At 36.5% G+C, this 17,500-nt stretch overlaps 1 protein-coding gene across 1 annotated transcript in view; it reads left to right on the forward strand.

Annotated features, from left to right (window-relative positions):
* Tmtc2 (Transmembrane O-mannosyltransferase targeting cadherins 2) overlaps positions 1-17,500 on the forward strand; it is a 224,099-nt gene that overhangs the window by 165,894 nt on the left and 40,705 nt on the right. Inside the window, exon 4 of the mRNA XM_067098514.1 lies at positions 2,145-2,847. Within this exon, the coding sequence (XP_066954615.1) occupies positions 2,145-2,847 (703 nt within the window). The remainder of the gene's footprint in view (positions 1-2,144; positions 2,848-17,500) is intronic.

Below are 17,500 nucleotides of genomic sequence, written 5' to 3' on the forward strand. Positions count from 1 at the left end.
ATGCCAATGTAGACGTCTAACTGCTAGCCAATTTTTCACCAGACTCTCACGGTCTGTTGTAAGTTTTAGGAACATTTTATTTTTATAAAGGATTTTTACGAAGGATGCAAATGAAACGGATACTTCATTGAACGTTAAAAAAATGTAACCGGTTAATAATCAATGCAAATGTAGGGCCTCAGTGTCGTCTATAATATTTAGGTCAATTAGTTTTGGTTTTCGAGTCAAAATGTAGTTTTCGTATACAAAAATCGTAATTTGTCTGCAACATACATCTAACACCATTACTCTTAAAGAAATCATTTTCCCAGAAATCCCTAGTCTTCCAAAACATGTAGGTCTGTTACTTTTGCATTGAGAATAATAGTTTTGTGTCCAAAAATTATTTGTCATTTGCAATACGTGGGTAGATTTATTTTGGTGCCCGTAAATATTTTTCCGTCTTCAGAAGCAGATCTATGACTTTTAGAAACATAATATGTTTGCGTATTTGAAACTCCGGCTTCCTGTGCGTATTATACAATTCTATTTTGATGAAAAATATAGGTTCATTGCCCGAACATTTTTTTTCAACAGCAAGAAAAACTATCACTTTGACTCTGGTGGAAAGATAACTACAAGTATCTGACCTTCTGGAAAACCCATGTTTCTTGCTTATGCTTTTAGATAAAAAAAAAAAAATACTGACTTTGCGCTCGAAAATAAATTCGTGTTGCGTAACACGTACGATTATTAGTTTTCCCTTTTTGGGGGAGATGAAGTCTTGCAGTGTTTGAAGCTGTTCCCCAGTCTATCAAGGCTAAGGAACCTCCTTAGATGAAGAGAATAATAATAAACATCTGCCAAAATCGAGAACTCTTGTACCTGAGAGATTCGAGTTCTTGTACATGCTTGCTGTGAGATCAGCTGCTCCTCAGCCCGTAACCGCTGTCTTTGATCGGATTGCATCTCTCTGGCGCCTGATACATATACGGCAGGGGGCTTGACTGTGAGAAATTGGATTAGTTAGATTAGTGGATAATTAGGTTTGTTTCTTGGATAATTAAAACTGTTGAATTATTCATGTTTGTGCGCTCTCTCTCTCTCTCTCTCTCTCTCTCTCTCTCTCTCTCTCTCTCTCTCTCTCTCTGTTTATTGTTCTGCCAAACCCATTCTGGCAATACCTGTTTGTGCAACTGTTAACGACCGCTGATTGATTGGGGGTTTAAAATGTGGGTAGTGGCTGGAACAGGGTTTGATCAGTCTGGATGAGGGTATGATGCCCTGGATGAGGGCATGGTATGATGCCTCCCAGGAAAACTAATCGAGGAAACGTCGATAATTGTGGTCTGAGTCCGGGACCATGATATAACGGATATCTCTGATGTGGTTCGTTTCTTTTCGTCTGGTTTAATTATTAGTTGATTTCAGGAGAATGAAATCAAACAAGCTCTAATTATTAAAATTTGTATTATCTTAAATATGATTATTATTTTTGATTCGAAAATTATTAGGATTATTTTTTTATTTTTTTTATTGCTTCCGTATTTCCTACCATTTCGTCTTGTATTGTTAAAATATCCCTTTCTGCTTCTGTGGTAGGAGTGAATTGCTTCTTCTCAAGTAGAGCCGTTTTCTTTCATACACACACACGCATATGTATATATATATATATATATATATATATATATATATATATATATATATATATATATATATATATATATATATATATATATATATATACAGTATATATATATAGATAGATAGATAAAGATGTAGATATATATATATATATATATATATATATATATATATATATATATATATATATATATATATATATATATATATATATATATATATGTGTATGTGTTTTGTGTGTGTGAATGATCAAAACGAAACAATGGAACTTCCTAACTATTATTTATCGCTGATGTCTTCCCTAATACCTTTTTCTTTGTACCACGTGGCCTTGAGAAAACTAGGAAATAAAATTGCATTAAACATTTTTCCAAGTTTGAAGTGATGTGTTTTTCCACTCATTCAAAAACATGACATTTGTGAAGTGAATGAAATGAAAAAAAATACTCTTGCAATATTTATTGTATCCGCCATATTGTGTCCACAAATACTGATGACGTCCTTCTGTTTCTCCCCTTCAGCGTCGTCACCGAGGCGTAGTGGAGGGCCTGAGCGCCCTGGGAGCGTCCTTAGTCGTCTTACTCGCCTGCCGTTTGGTCATAATGGGCTCGCAGCCCCCGGAGTTCGCTCCCGCCGACAACCCGGCGGCGGACTGCGACTCCCCCGCCGTGAGGGCGCTCACTTTCTTCTTCCTGCCGGCGTTCAACGCCTGGCTCCTGCTGTGCCCGAATACCCTGTCCTTCGACTGGTCGATGGAAGCCATTCCCTTAGTGACCTCCCTGGGCGACCCGAGAAACCTGGCCTCTGCCGCCCTCTACGCAGTCATAGGCCTCCTGGGGCTGACGGCGCTCCTCTCCCTGCGGAGGAGGCGCCTCGTGGACGACTCCGGCAACGGAGAGACGTCCACGACGGGGGACGTCACCGTGATGGGCCTGGCTATCCTCATCCTGCCCTTCCTGCCGGCCACCAACCTCTTCTTTTACGTCGGCTTCGTGGTGGCCGAGCGCATCCTCTACATCCCGTCGATGGGCGCTTGCCTCCTGGTGGCGTGGGGGGCGCATTTGCTGTACGCGCGGGCGCGCACGCTGCGCGCCAGGCGCTGCATCCAGGTGGCGCTCGTCATCCTGTTCGTCCTGTTCGCCGCCAGGACCTGGAGGAGAAACCGCGACTGGGAGACGGAGGAGAACCTCTACCGCTCAGGCATTGCCATCAATCCGCCCAAGGGTAAGTGCATTGAGGAAGGGCTTCGCAGTTTTCAGGAATCTGCAGCGGAGATGTTGCTTGCAATTGCAATAACTTTTCCAGCCTCATTACTTGCAATAACATCGGCTTTAAGATATATATATATATATATATATATATATATATATATATATATATATATATATATATATATATATATATATATATATATATATAATATAATATATATATATATACAGTATATATATATTTATATATATATCACATTTGTCATTACAGCATGACAGCTTTCATCAATTTCCGTCGGAAATTTAAATAAATGATGTGGAATAATGGTTCTTTATAAGGAAGTTGCTGCTTCAATTTTACCCAAAAAAATTATTTTTCAATAATTAGAATAATTATCAGGCTAGAAACTAATTTGCAGTGGCAAGCAAGCACAAAGTTATCATATTTTAATAATTACCAGGAAACTTGAAATTATGAGAATAGCAACAGCAGTAATAAATATTATTATATATATTGTAAATACTAAGTTGTGAAAGAAAACGAGAAAGAATTAACTTTGGGAATGCGCTTGAGAAAGCAAACGATGCGTTAATAAATCGAGTTAAGAAACAAGATATCAATCTTTATGTTGTGTTCGCGATGGAGATTGTAATATTGTGATTATTCCGTAATTGGTATATAACTATATGGGAGGGGGGAGGCTGTTTCCGAGATACGTACTAGGGTGGTGGGATATTATTATTATTATTATTATTATTATTATTATTATTATTATTATTATTATTATTATTATTATTATTATTATTATTCAGAAGCTCAACTTTATTTCTATGTAACAGGCTCAAAGGGGCCACTAACTTGAAATTCAAGCTTCCAAAGAATATGGTATTCATTTGAAAGATGTAAAAGAAGATCATTGGAAATACGGAAAGAAGATATCAGTTATCAGAAAAGGAAAAATAAATAAACAAATTATAAACTGAATAGATGAAATGTAGGTAAATTATAAAATACAAGGAGAACTGTTTTAGGGTATTAATGCATGCATTTTCGCTTGAACTTTTGAAGTTCCAATTAGGCTACACAACATTCTCAGAGAGACTGTTCCACAGTCCAGCAGTGTGAGGAATAAAGGACCTCTGGAACTGAGAAGTTGGACAGCGAGGCACATTTACGCTTATTGGTGCTGTTCAGAAAATCTTGTCGCTCTCGGCAGGAAATGAGGATTAGGGATCAATTGTGAATGTGAAAGATCTCTGTTAAAATACAACTTTTGAAAAATTGACAAAACAAGAGACCATTTGTCGATGGTCCAAGTCATAACTACTAATGTTAGGAAACAGAAACATGCCACCACGAACCACTCTGTCTAAAAGAGGTAAAACTCTGGCATTGGCAGACATCCACACCGGAGAACAGTATTCTAGTAAAGGAAGGAAAAATGTCCTAAAACATGTTTCATGGATTTTATCACTTATAAATATACGAGGCCTTACGTACAATACCTAACTTCCGTGCAGCATTTGCTGACACTTTCATTAGATGTTTCTCAAGATTCTGAAGTTTACAAAAAAGTACCTCGTGATTTACTGCATCGAAAGCAGCACTAAAATCTGTTTGAATTACTCTGCACTCAAAACGCTCATCAAGGTTCTCTTGCAAATGGCATTTCAAATCTAACTGAGTATCGCAGGTACCTAACTGCCTCCTATATGCATATTGGCCATCAGCAAACAATCCTTTGGATTCCACATACTTGCAAAGTGGCTTAAAAATAAGCTTTTCTGCAAGTTTGGATAGTACAGGGAAATAGAAATTGGTCTGTAGTTACTGCAGTCTGCACATAAGCCATTCTTTCGAACAGGCGCGGTATTACTAAGCTTGCGCTCATCCGCAAAAATACTGTCAGTATAAATATGTATAGAATCTACTAATCTTAGGAGACAACACACTAGGAATGTTGTTAAAAAACAAAGGGAAGAAACCATCAGGATCTTCTCCACCCCAGCTATCTGGATTATCCAGAATTTTCTTAACATCCCGAGAGCGGAATGCAAATTTTAGGTTCAGGATGACAAATATCAGAGAGGTGGACATCCTCAGCTAACTACTTAGCTTCTAAAGCGCGATGAAGCAGTTCAGCCTTTTCCCTAGGGCCAGTAACCAATCTACCATCATTTGTTAGTGGTGGAATGGAAGACGAGCCTGACCCAAAGATAGATGATGCCAATTTGGTCCACCACGGATGAGGCTGAGTAAGTCCTTCAAGTTAGTTTCCTCTTTAAGGAATTATTGTAATTTCACTCAGTTATATGGTAAGTTCTGTTCGCAGTACGGTGAGACTCAATTTTCGTGCGAATGATTTCGTCTCCATGGATTGAATTTGGCTTGTTTGTCATAGTAAACTCGTATTCACGTATCTTCAAACCATGGCTGGTCATTTGTCCTGAATTTGATGACTTTTCTAGGGACATACTTAAATAGCCATCGGCATTCCATTTAACGTGTTCTGATATAGCCTCTGAAATAATAAATGCCAGAGAAGTTTCAATAATGCGACCCCAACTGGCTCTAGATATCTGCCAGACGGTTTTCCCAATGGTGGCATTAGGAATATGCTGATTAACAGATGTGTCCATCGCAATGACGCAATGGCCGGAAGTGTCTTTATAATCCCAGACCTTTGGACTTGACGGTAGCTGGAACATCTGTGAATATGAGGTTTAATCCATTACCAGAAATATTCGTGGGTTCCTCAGTTACCTGGACAAAATCGGAGGATACGCGGAACTCATGAGCAGATTAGATTAGGTAGGTTTAGTTAAGACAGAAAACGTCAGTAGTTTTTGATCGCCCACTTTGCTTATATATATATATATATATATATATATATATATATATATATATATATATATATATATATATATATATATATATATATATATATATATATATATATATATATATGTATATATACATATATATATGTATATATACAGTATATATATATATATATATATATATATATATATATATATATATATATATATATATATATATATATATATATATATATATATATATATATATATATATATATATATATATATATATATATATTATATTTATATTTATTTATGATATTTAATCTTTTATTTCTGCGGAAACTTGCTCGGCATGCAAATAGTAGATTAGCTTTCTTCCATATAATAATAACAATAATAATAATAATAATAGTAATAATAATAATAATACATCTCATCTCGTATATCCTCCTAAATTTTTAGTAGTAAATATTGTCGCTGTGAATCCCTAGTTAGAGAAACCCTCAGTTAATTTATTTAATTTATAAATATTATCTTTCCCGGATTTCTTCTTCTTATATCCTTTTTTACATAGATCAGTAAGACCTCAGTCTATAAGTTATCTACTTCTATTGCGTGTGGGTACTTTCCGCTTTATTTATTTCCTAAGCTTTATAAAGTTCTCAATATGTAGGGCAAGCTTTTTATAAGCTTTCTACTTTTATTCTGTCTGTGCTATCCAGTTTCATCAATTTGGATGGTTTCCACATCGTACTTTTCCAAATGTGATCGCTAATGATCCATGAGTTTCTTTTGCGTGTGTGTGAATGCGTTAACCATTTTTGTTCATTCTGTAAATTGCTGTGTTTTCTTAACCATATTTTTTTGAATGCAGAAACAAATAAAATTCTGTTTTCCCCCTGGAGGTTTTCTATCTTCTTTAAACGGGCATATGTTGCAATATTCGCTTACTTCGTTTACCAACTTAACTTTGCAATGTTATACATCCGACCGAAACAATTCAAGACGTTAAACGCTAATATCCAAGATCATTATTTGAAACTACCTACTGTATTGTCACATCATCTCAAAAGCATTTCTATATATATATATATATATATATATATATATATATATATATATATATATATATATATATATATATATAGTTAGAACTTCATGAACTTCTATAAAAATATATATATATATATATATATATATATATATATATATATATATATATATATATATATATATATATATATATATATATATATATATATATGATATTTATCACATCACTAAATGATTCAGTAACATATATGAAAATAACTTCATAGAGTGAATTGGATATTAAAAGGACGTTTGTAGCTTTCTGAATATATATATATATATATATATATATATATATATATATATATATATATATATATATATATATATATATATATATATCTCTCTCTCTCTCTCTCTCTCTCTCTCTCTCTCTCTCTCTCTCTCTCTCTGTCACACTCAGTTGACGAACTTGACGAAATTCAAAGCATATTCTTTCGTATCAAGGTTACCTGTGCAATTTCTGTGGACCTTGTCACCAATTTTTTTTACTTACGTTTCGACTCATTGTAACCATATCGGGTGGCAGTCAGAGAGTGTGATGTTTCCGAAGCTTGGGCTGTAAAATTTGATTCTCTGCTGATAAACCCATATTTCAACTACACATTAAGGGTTTAATACGCATTTGTTAATTTCATTTAAACACCTGAATGCTGTGTCAGTAGGAAGCTTTTATAAAGAATATGAGAAGTTATAATATTAGCGTTTATTAAATATGACATTTCAGCTGCACATTGAGCACTTTATGTATTTTTTTTATTCATAGAACTGAGTGTTGCGTTATCGGGAAGCTTTTAATATTAAAGACGGCATAACCAAACTCATAGCAGTAATGGTAAAATCACTGACGATAAGCTTGTGAAATGCTTAATGGAAACATTGTTGACGTTGAACGCTCGGGAGATAAGTAGAATATCGAAATTGAATTCAAAAAGTCAGTTGTGGGTAACTTTTACATTTCTACAAAGGTCCAAGAAAATTTGCTAAAAATGCTTCTGTGTTCTTTAAACATGTTTTAAATTTGTTCTTGTCAATTGTTAATCTATACGCGAATGCCTCCATGCAGAATTCCTGTCTTTGCAATATTTAATGCAGGATTTCATGGCTTTGTATATTGAGGTATTCTGGCGTTTATTTTCGAGTGACAAGTTTCAATACAGAGCTCAGGGGAATTGGTAACACAAGAGTCCTTCTCAAGAAGACCTGGGAAGGATGATTGCAAAAAGAAATAGTAGCGTTAATCCTGATAATAAGGACATGGTTTTCGAAGAACGCAAGGATGTTGCGCTATTAGAACCTCAAATGTTCAGGCGAAGATGCAATGCACTGCTGCCCTAAAACAATTCGCCTTGTAGTTTACTAATTTGTTTATATTTTAAAATTTTAAAACTTTATTCATTTAATATTTACTAAGTTATCCTTTTTTCTTTTCCAATAACTGATTTCCTCTTTCTGTATTCCTATTATCTTCTGTAACTTCTTTCAAATGAACACCATATTCTTTGAAAGCTTGAATTTCAAGTCAGTGGTCCCTGCAGTCTTGTTCCATATGAAAAGGGGTTGATCTTCTGAACAATAATAATAATAATAATAATAATAATAATAATAATAATAATTATAATAATAATGTCTAACGAAATAGCTCAGAGAAGCCCAAACCTTTTGACATACGTCTCAAGGCATCTGGATGCGCCGAAAACTATCCAAATTCAGCCTCTTCAAGGATCTTAGACCCCTGTGACAAAGGCTGCTTCATCCAACCTGCGCGTCGGAATTCCTTCCCCCACAAGAGTCGTTTCCGCGAGAGCTGGGGCGATTTTTTTTTTTCTCTCTCTCTCTCTTCGCCTTTCGTCACCTGTGATTACGAAAGCGCTTCTGTTTTACTCTTCACCCTTCCTTACGCGAGCGAGCGAGCGACTGTATATCATCCCTTTCGCACTGTTTCACATTGCATCGGTTGTAGTCTCAAGCAGCAGAGCCCTGGAACAAGTCCCTGGAATGGGTTACGGTCCAATAGACTTTCATATCCTTAAAGACTCGACGTATCATTTTCGTCAGTGTAAAAAAAAAAAAAAAAAAAAAAAAAAAAAGACGGACTAAACCGAGCGATTACTTTTCCTCTGATGTTGGTTTCCATTATGAGAAAATTATGATATTGCTTCCCATTAGGAGCAAAGCCTTCAGAAGTTACTGTAATCCTTTTTTTTATCTTTTTTTTTTTTTGGCAGCTGCTGATAAGGCAGCTTCCCCCACGGAATATTCCATTATACGTAATTACGGTTTATATGTCGACACTGATTAGCCATAGCGGCTGTATTAGACCGGCCCCTCCCTCTCCCTTCCTACCCACAACTCAAGTGAAACCTAGCCCCCCCCCCAACCTCCCACCCTCATCCCATGCCCGCTAGTCCTTTCAGTGTTCCATACAAAATTTGCAATGTGAAAAGAAGGAAAGTAAGTTTATTTGTTATTTTTTGCTTTTATTATTTAAATTTTTCGTTATATATCTTCGTCAAATAATGAAATAACGACAAAATATTTTTTTGCTTTTATTATTTTACTTTTTCGTTGTTTCGTCAAATTATGAAATAAAGGAAGTTTTTAGTTTTAAATTTTCTGCCTTTATCATTTAAACTTTTCGTTCTATATCTTGATCTCCTATTGGTCTTAGACCTCTAGCGCTGAGAATAATTATCCAATCGCTTGTTCCTTCTACCAGAAGATTAAAAAAAAAAAAAAAGCCTTCATTTCATTCACAGAATCAGACGTTCTAGAGTCAGGTTTCTGTTCCACCTTTTTATCAGCACTAGTTTGTTTTTTATTCTTCTCCCTCTTCTCCTTTTTTTTGCGTAGCTTAATTAGGCATGGAATATTTTCGAATTCACAGTACATTTTACGCTTTTTGCCTGTGCCGTGCTAAATTAGGACGGCCGTAATAAAAAGAACAAGCTGCTAGCTAATTTAGTCTCTCTCTCTCTCTCTCTCTCTCTCTCTCTCTCTCTCTCTCTCTCTCTCTCTCTCTCTCTCTCTCTTATTTCCTCGTTAATTTATTATTGATTTTATCCTGATTGGTTATTGCTATTTCTAATCAAAAAGGATATATATATATATATATATATATATATATATATATATATATATATATATATATATATATATATATATATTCCTATCTCAATTTGATAATCAAAATGCAGGGCAATTAGTAGTAAAATTATTCTCCCCTTAACCGAAATTCTCAATCGCGCTGTTTGTTTACGTGTCTGTATGCAACCTTTCCCCAAAACAAAACATAAACAATCCTTTGAAGCCTCGAAATAAAACGTTAACAAATATTCTTACGAGAATTAACACCTATGAGTTTGAGCCCGTGCCGACATAAGGACAGTCTAACCTCAAAACAGGGAAAGGAAGATGATTTCGTTTTTTATTTACATATCTGTAGGTTCTGTAGGCCCTATGCCAACACGCGTTCTCGCTCCTTGGACCACAGAAACGAGGCAGCGGCGAAGACGACATTGCCAACCAAGTCATGTGAAGGTCGGCCGTTAATACCATCAATTCTTTCTTTACCTGCTTCTCAAACGGCCCCGTAGACACCAATACCACCGCCACTTCCTCCTCCACTCCCTTCCACATCCCCACCACTCTCTCTCATCTTCCCTCACTCCCACTACAATCCCCTTCTTCTTCTCCCCCCGCCTCCCCCCCCCCATCTGTTTCCTTTTTTCTTGCAGAAGCTTTCAGAATCTGAGAGCCGTTGTTCGTCTTCAGGGGTCGCAGCAGCCGAATATGGAGATTGACAGCAATTATCTATGTCTCTCGCTCTCTCTCTCTCTCTCTCTCTCTCTCGTTTTCTTCACATCCTTTCACTCTTTTTTTTTTATCTTTTTTTAGTCTCTTTCGCGTCTTTCCTCTAAGGTAATAGAGCTGTCACTAATTCGCCGCCTTTTATGTTAGCGCGACCCCAATAAATACGTCTTTCTTCTCTCTCTCTCTCTCTCTCTCTCTCTCTCTCTCTCTCTCTCTCTCTCTCTCTCTCTCTCTCTCTCTCTATTTCATCTCTTGTTCTTATCTTTCTTTCTACTGACCCGCTGCTGCTGCTGCTGTTAACACCACATCGTCTTCTTCTTCTTAATGCTCGTTCGTCTTTTCTCGCCTTCTCTGTCACTACTTCGTCTCTTGTTCCTTCTCTCCCTTCCTTTCTGCCGACCTGGTGCTGCTGCTGCTGTTAATACCACAACTTCTTCATCTTCTTCTCTTTCTTCCTCTTCTTCTTCTTCTTCGTCACCAACTTCATCATCTTCCTCGGCTCGTAAATTCTTCGAGGGAAGCTCTGTGGGACCCGGGTAACTACCGGGTGTGTATTGGAGAGAGCTAGGGCATCACCGGCCTGTCCAAATTATACCTTTATGAACTCCTGAGAATTCTGGGAACAGGGAGAGTTTCGTCTCTGATTTGAATACAGGTGGCAACAGTCACGCACATACACATGTCAGGATCGTAGAAGAAGGAGGAGGAGGAGGAGGAGGAGGAGGGGGAGGACGAGGAGGGATGGCGTAGGATGGAAGAGGGAACAACTTGGGTTTTTTTATAATGGGGAGGAAAGCGGGAGAGAGAGGAGGACCGATTGAGAGGTTGTAAAGAAAGGAAGAAGTATAATAAAAAAAAAAGGGAAATTTAGAATAAACAGTACTTACGGTAACTGGAATATGACAAGCGCTAATGTGGAATAAATTAATAAAGAGCTAAGGACAGAAGAAGCGATGACGGGCGGATGAGTGAAATGGAAAATTAGATATTCGTTATTGAAATAAGATATTTCCCGCCAGTGCATGAAGATAAGCGGAAACTAAAATAATTGCTTATGTAAATTGGGAGTTGGCGAGAGGAAAAAATAAAAATAAAAAACACAGATTAAAAAGCCAATATAAAAATAATCGATTTTTCGATTCCTTCTTAATTATTGAAGGAAAAATTTGAGTTACAGTAGTGTTCAATGGGAATGATTTCAGGGAATGAGTAATTATGACGCTTAATTTAGGCATGGATTGATTTGTGCGGAAAATGAAATCGGGCCTAACTGTTACGGAAATTATTATTATTATTATTATTATTATTATTATTATTATTATTATTATTATTATTATTATTATTATTATTATTATTGTAAACACTTTTCTTGTGTAGCTGAACCTATCAATCAATATATATTGAGCTATTCTGGTCTTCTTGTAGCACTAGTTAATCTTTCTATCTTGCCCTGCAGATATGTTAATTAAGATTAGTAAAAGATGTAGAACATTTATGATTAAATGTGCGTAACAGAAGTGATGATTATATACAGTTATACAGGAGAACTGATGTGAGATACAGTTAATCAGATACCTATATGATCGATCTTCTGATTTAAATGTATATGAAAAATTTAGATAAGAAAATGGAGAATTACTCACAGGCACATTTTGTATCGGTATATTTTTAGGCATCTTACATTTTCCTCGCTTTCTTTAACTTTCATTTCCCATCTTCTTAAACGCTTTGTTTACCTGGCTTCTGAGACCGTAGCCCCTCGTTGGACAAGTCGGTAGAGTTCTCGGCTGGCACTCTGCTAGGCCTGAGTTCGAGTCTCCGGCCGGCCAACGAAGAATTAGAGGAATTTATTTCTGGTGATAGAAATTCATTTCTCTGTATTATGTGGTTTGGATTCCACAATAAGCTGTAGGTCCCGTTGCTAGGTAACCAATTGGTTCATAGCCACGTAAAATAAGTCTAATCCTTCTCCAGCCCTAAGAGAGCTGTTAATCAAGTTCTTATGCCTTCATTTTATGTTTCTTATAAATTTCAATGTTCCAGTTTCTTATTTTATGTTTACATATAATATATATATATATATATATATATATATATATATATATATATATATATATATATATATATATATATATATATATATATATATATGTGTGTGTGTGTGTTTGTGTGTGTAATATATAATATATATATATATATATATATATATATATATATATATATATACATATACAGAGAGAGAGAGAGAGAGAGAGAGAGAGGGAGAGATATTCATGCACGTGCTTCGCGTGTATTTATAGTGAACCTCCGCCGATACTCACCCAGTCCATTACTTTGCCCCGTATGGAACCTGGCCTTGTTCATGCTATCTATATCAGCATTTTTTCCCCATCCCTCCTCCTTCCCCTCTCCCACCCCCACCACTCCTTCGCTCCTCCAATTTGATAAACGACGCCCTGCCGTCATAAATATCGACGTCACCAGCTGCAAGAATCCGCAACTTAATTAAAGTTAAGTTAGGGAGTCCCGTACCCGAGAATTATGGCGCATCCAGCCGGCACTTAAGGGGACGAAAAATGAAAGGTTTCGCCTGATGGGATTTTGCAGGCGAAGGACAATATGTCTGGAGAGATTAACGAAAACACAGCTCCTCTCTCTCTCTCTCTCTCTCTCTCTCTCTCTCTCTCTCTCTCTCTCTCTCTCTCTCTCTTTGGCAGTCTGTTTGCTGGTTCTGTCTCGAAAATGCCACATTTTCCTATCCATTTGTCCGGAGCTGTGTAGATGATTGTCTCTACCACTTCTATTAATGGTGATTTCTCTCTCTCTCTCTCTCTCTCTCTCTCTCTCTCTCTCTCTCTCTCTCTCTCTCTCTCTCTAAGGGCCGTTCTGTCTTTTCTGTCACGGAAAACGGCACATTTTCCTATTTTTCTTCTCATCTGTCGATACGAGTATAGCTGACCTTGTTACCTCTATTAATGGCGACTTCCTCTCTCTCTCTCTCTCTCTCTCTCTCTCTCTCTCTCTCTCTCTCTCTCTCTCTCTCTCTCTCTCTCTCTCTCTCTGTGTGTGTGTGTGTGTGTGTGTTAATAGTGTTTCTATTATCACTTGTTCGTTCCCTACCCTCCCTACCCTATCATGATAAATTTCTAATCATGATTCTGTTCGAAAACGACCATTACTGTTTTATCGTCACTCTCTTGGTACTGAGTCCCGTCCGTTTAAGCACGAGGTATTATTCTATATAGCTTTTGTTATGCATACTCTCTCTCTCTCTCTCTCTCTCTCTCTCTCTCTCTCTCTCTCTCTCTCTCTCTCTCTCTCTCTCTAATTGGAACTGGCGTCTTGTCTAGCTTGCTAATAAGAGTATAGGTATCCCCCACTCGAAATTGCTATCCGTAGGGCTCGCCATGATTAATAGTGATTCTCCATCTCCCGTCTCTTCTCTGAGTGAGAGATGGGACGGCAGGGAAAATATCCTGTCTGTTCCGCTGTTCACCCGCCTTCAGAACAGAAAGTTATTGTTGCTATTTGTGTCTGAGGGAAGACGAAAACTAGAGACAGCTTCCGTCGACTCCCGTCAACTTCCATCTCCCACCTGGAGGATATATTATATCGAACGGAGCAACTCATCTGGGTCTGTCTTCCTCATAGAAGTGGAGACGCATAAATGAATAAAGGTTTTGGCTTAATTACGCAGAGAAACGGAAGGAAAATAGAGAAGGGTAGAGGCAGGTTTCTGTCTCTTAGTCCTTTTATGAAAATGGACAAAAAAAAAAATACGTAGCCATTGGTATCTGTATGTTAATCCTTTTATAAAAATAGACAGACGGATAAACGGATGTTAGTCCTAATATGCACAAAGGCAAAAAGGAAAGAAATACCACACGTAGAAAGTAACAGCCAAACAGACAGAGAAGTCTTTCTGTCACTCAGATATGACATTCAAATGAACTAAGGCCGCAAAAAAGAGAAACACACGCAACACTGTACGTAAGAGAGAGAGAGAGAGAGAGAGAGAGAGAGAGAGAGAAACATGACCGTCAGCCCCTCGCCTCTATTTTATGACTTAGAGTCTTCCACGCAATAGTGCAATTACTGCTGGAGTTGCATGTCGCCCACAGCTAGCTCGTTCTGTCGGTCTCTGCCAGCGCCGGCTGCGTCCCAGAGACCCGTCGGTAGACAGACGCGTTGTCAACCGAAATACCCTGTGATGTTATGTCTGTCTTTCTGTCTCTCTGTCCCTCTCCCTGTCTCTAACTGTTACAATAGTAGTGTTGTTGAATTTTTTCTGCCGGTGTTTAGTGTCTGTTGCTGTCTCAATACGAGTGCTATTGTATCCGTCTTTCTGTCTGTCTGTTTGTATGTCTCTTCCCTTCTGAATACCAGTGTTTCTATATCTGTCTTTCTGTCTTTTTGCGTGGTTGTGTCTCCCGTCTCTGTACCTCTCAGCTGAATATCTTTCTCTTGTATCACTTTCTTTTCTTCTGTTTTGTCTAATATGAATTCGCAAATAATATACTGTCTCAATACTAGTGCTGTTACACACACACATATATATATATATATATATATATATATATATATATATATATACACACACACATACATACATTCATACATACGTACACACACACACATACATACATATATATATATTATATATATATATATAATGTGTGTGTGTACAGTATATATACTGTATATATATACGCTTCATAAAATTTTCTCACGAGATTATATATGTCTCACTCATGCAGCTTACTTATTATGCATAAAGACCTGTTATGTATCCTTTGTAATTGATCATAATTTATCATGATAATTTATCATGTCGTGTGAATAAGCATTTCCTCAATTTACGTGTGAGTACGTTTGCGAACTTTATGGACTAAGAGCGGATATAATATACAAGAGCGTCGAACTTACAAGACTAGACCAAGGCACCTTTATCTCCTTACTTAAATGAAAACCAATGGTGAGAGAGTCTTTTCTAGGAGTGTATAGCTGCAGTCCTAAACGTGGAGTGTATTTCCCGAAGGCTATGTGCATTACGCACACATTTCAAAATATTTCATATGCATTTTATTTTATTTGAAGGAATGTTGGTCTGTTTGCAACTCATTATAATCGTGGAGAGGAATCGATATCCATCCGACGTAAGAATGATAGCAGTGGTATGTTTTAAGAGTCAAAGTGAGAATGTGTTTTATTGGAGAAGGCCCTCTATGTTTAGACTATGTGCAATAGTATCAGGTTTATTACTACTCAATTTGCTAGGAGTTTCATCTTGGCTGCAACTAAAATGTGGAATAGTCTGTGGAATCTTCTGACCTCCAAATGATTAAGCAAGAAGCGAATTCATTCCTGCTTTTTGCTGACGTCTCCTGAATTCAGGTGTATCGGTTTTATTTTCCATTCCCTCATATTCATTTATTTATCACTTTTTCCCATAACTTGACTCGCCCTGTCGGCTGATTTCCCTTTGGAGCCCTCTTGGGTTTATAGTCTGTTGATTTTGTCCATAAGGGTTTTCAGCAGAAGACTCTTTCTTCCTTGTACTTCTTCCTAATGAAGACCATGATATTCTTGGGAAGTTTGAAGTTCAAGTCAGTGGCCCCTGTAGGCTTTTTCCACATGAATAGGGTTCATCTTTTGAATAATAATAATAATAATAATAATAATAATAATAATAATAAAGAAAGAAATAGGCACCTACGCGACAGGTGCTATGTTTGCCAGGCTGGTGTCACTGATTTATCGCGGATGTCAGTTGTACTTAAAAAAAATATATACCGTTGAATCGAACCTGCAACTTGAATAACATTTTTTAAGAACTATTAACTCCCCACCCTCCTGTCCGGAAACGCTCATTTATCCTAAATGGTTAAAAGTTTAACACTGTTTTCCCAAAACCTAACTTGTTTCTGTTGAGAGTTCTCCAAACATCCCATCTTTGATGAAGGAATTCTTTTCTCTCTCTCTCTCTCTCTCTCTCTCTCTCTCTCTCTCTCTCTCTCTCTCTGTGTTTTGCCTGTAATTTGATTACTCTTTATACTGTAATATGACTGCATTTCCAGAATTGTAGCACTAGGAATACAACTTTCTAAATCAAGATGATGCTTAATGTACACATGTAAATAGAATTATACGTACTACTACACTATGTATTATAGGGCTACGTTTCGTATTGTAATTTTAATGTTCATGCATGTTGTATATAGTAAACTGTAAGCAATATGAACTGTAACTCTTGCACTGAAATACATTTTATCCATGTAAGATACAGAATTATTTCTCTCTCTCTCTCTCTCTCTCTCTCTCTCTCTCTCTCTCTCTCTCTCTCTCTCTCTCTCTCTCTCTCTCTCTCTCTCAGAATATTTCGTTAGGTGACTGCAGTGCCACATTATTGTAATCATTCAATCATTCAGGTAATTATTTTTTCATATATCAACGTTTTACGCATAGTATATTTCGGATGAACAGAAAATAGAATCAATTCATTGTCCATAAATGCATTTATGAAATGTTTCTTGAATGTAATTCTCTCTTGGAATATTTAATGAATTTTTTATAAATGAATATTGAAGAAACCGTGTTTCGTTGAATAAAGAATATTGAAAAAACTGTTTACGACTTAGTAAAGAATGTAGAAAAACTGTATTTTGTTGGATGAAAAATATAAAAAAAGAACGTTTATGACCGAGTAGAGAATAATGAAGAAACCCTATTTCATTGAATAAATACGATTGAAAAAAAACCGTTTACGGTTATTAAAGAATATAAAAAAAATTTACTGTTGAGTAAAGAATTGAAGAAACCGTATTTCGTGGATTAAAGAATATTGAAAAACTGTTTACTGCGGAGTAAAGAATATTGAAGAAACCTTATTTCGTTGAATAAAGAATAATTGAAAAATCTTTTACGGCTCAATGAAG

This window comes from Macrobrachium rosenbergii, chromosome 55, assembly GCF_040412425.1.
Source record: "Macrobrachium rosenbergii isolate ZJJX-2024 chromosome 55, ASM4041242v1, whole genome shotgun sequence".
In the NCBI taxonomy this organism is placed as follows: Eukaryota; Metazoa; Arthropoda; class Malacostraca; order Decapoda; family Palaemonidae; genus Macrobrachium; species Macrobrachium rosenbergii.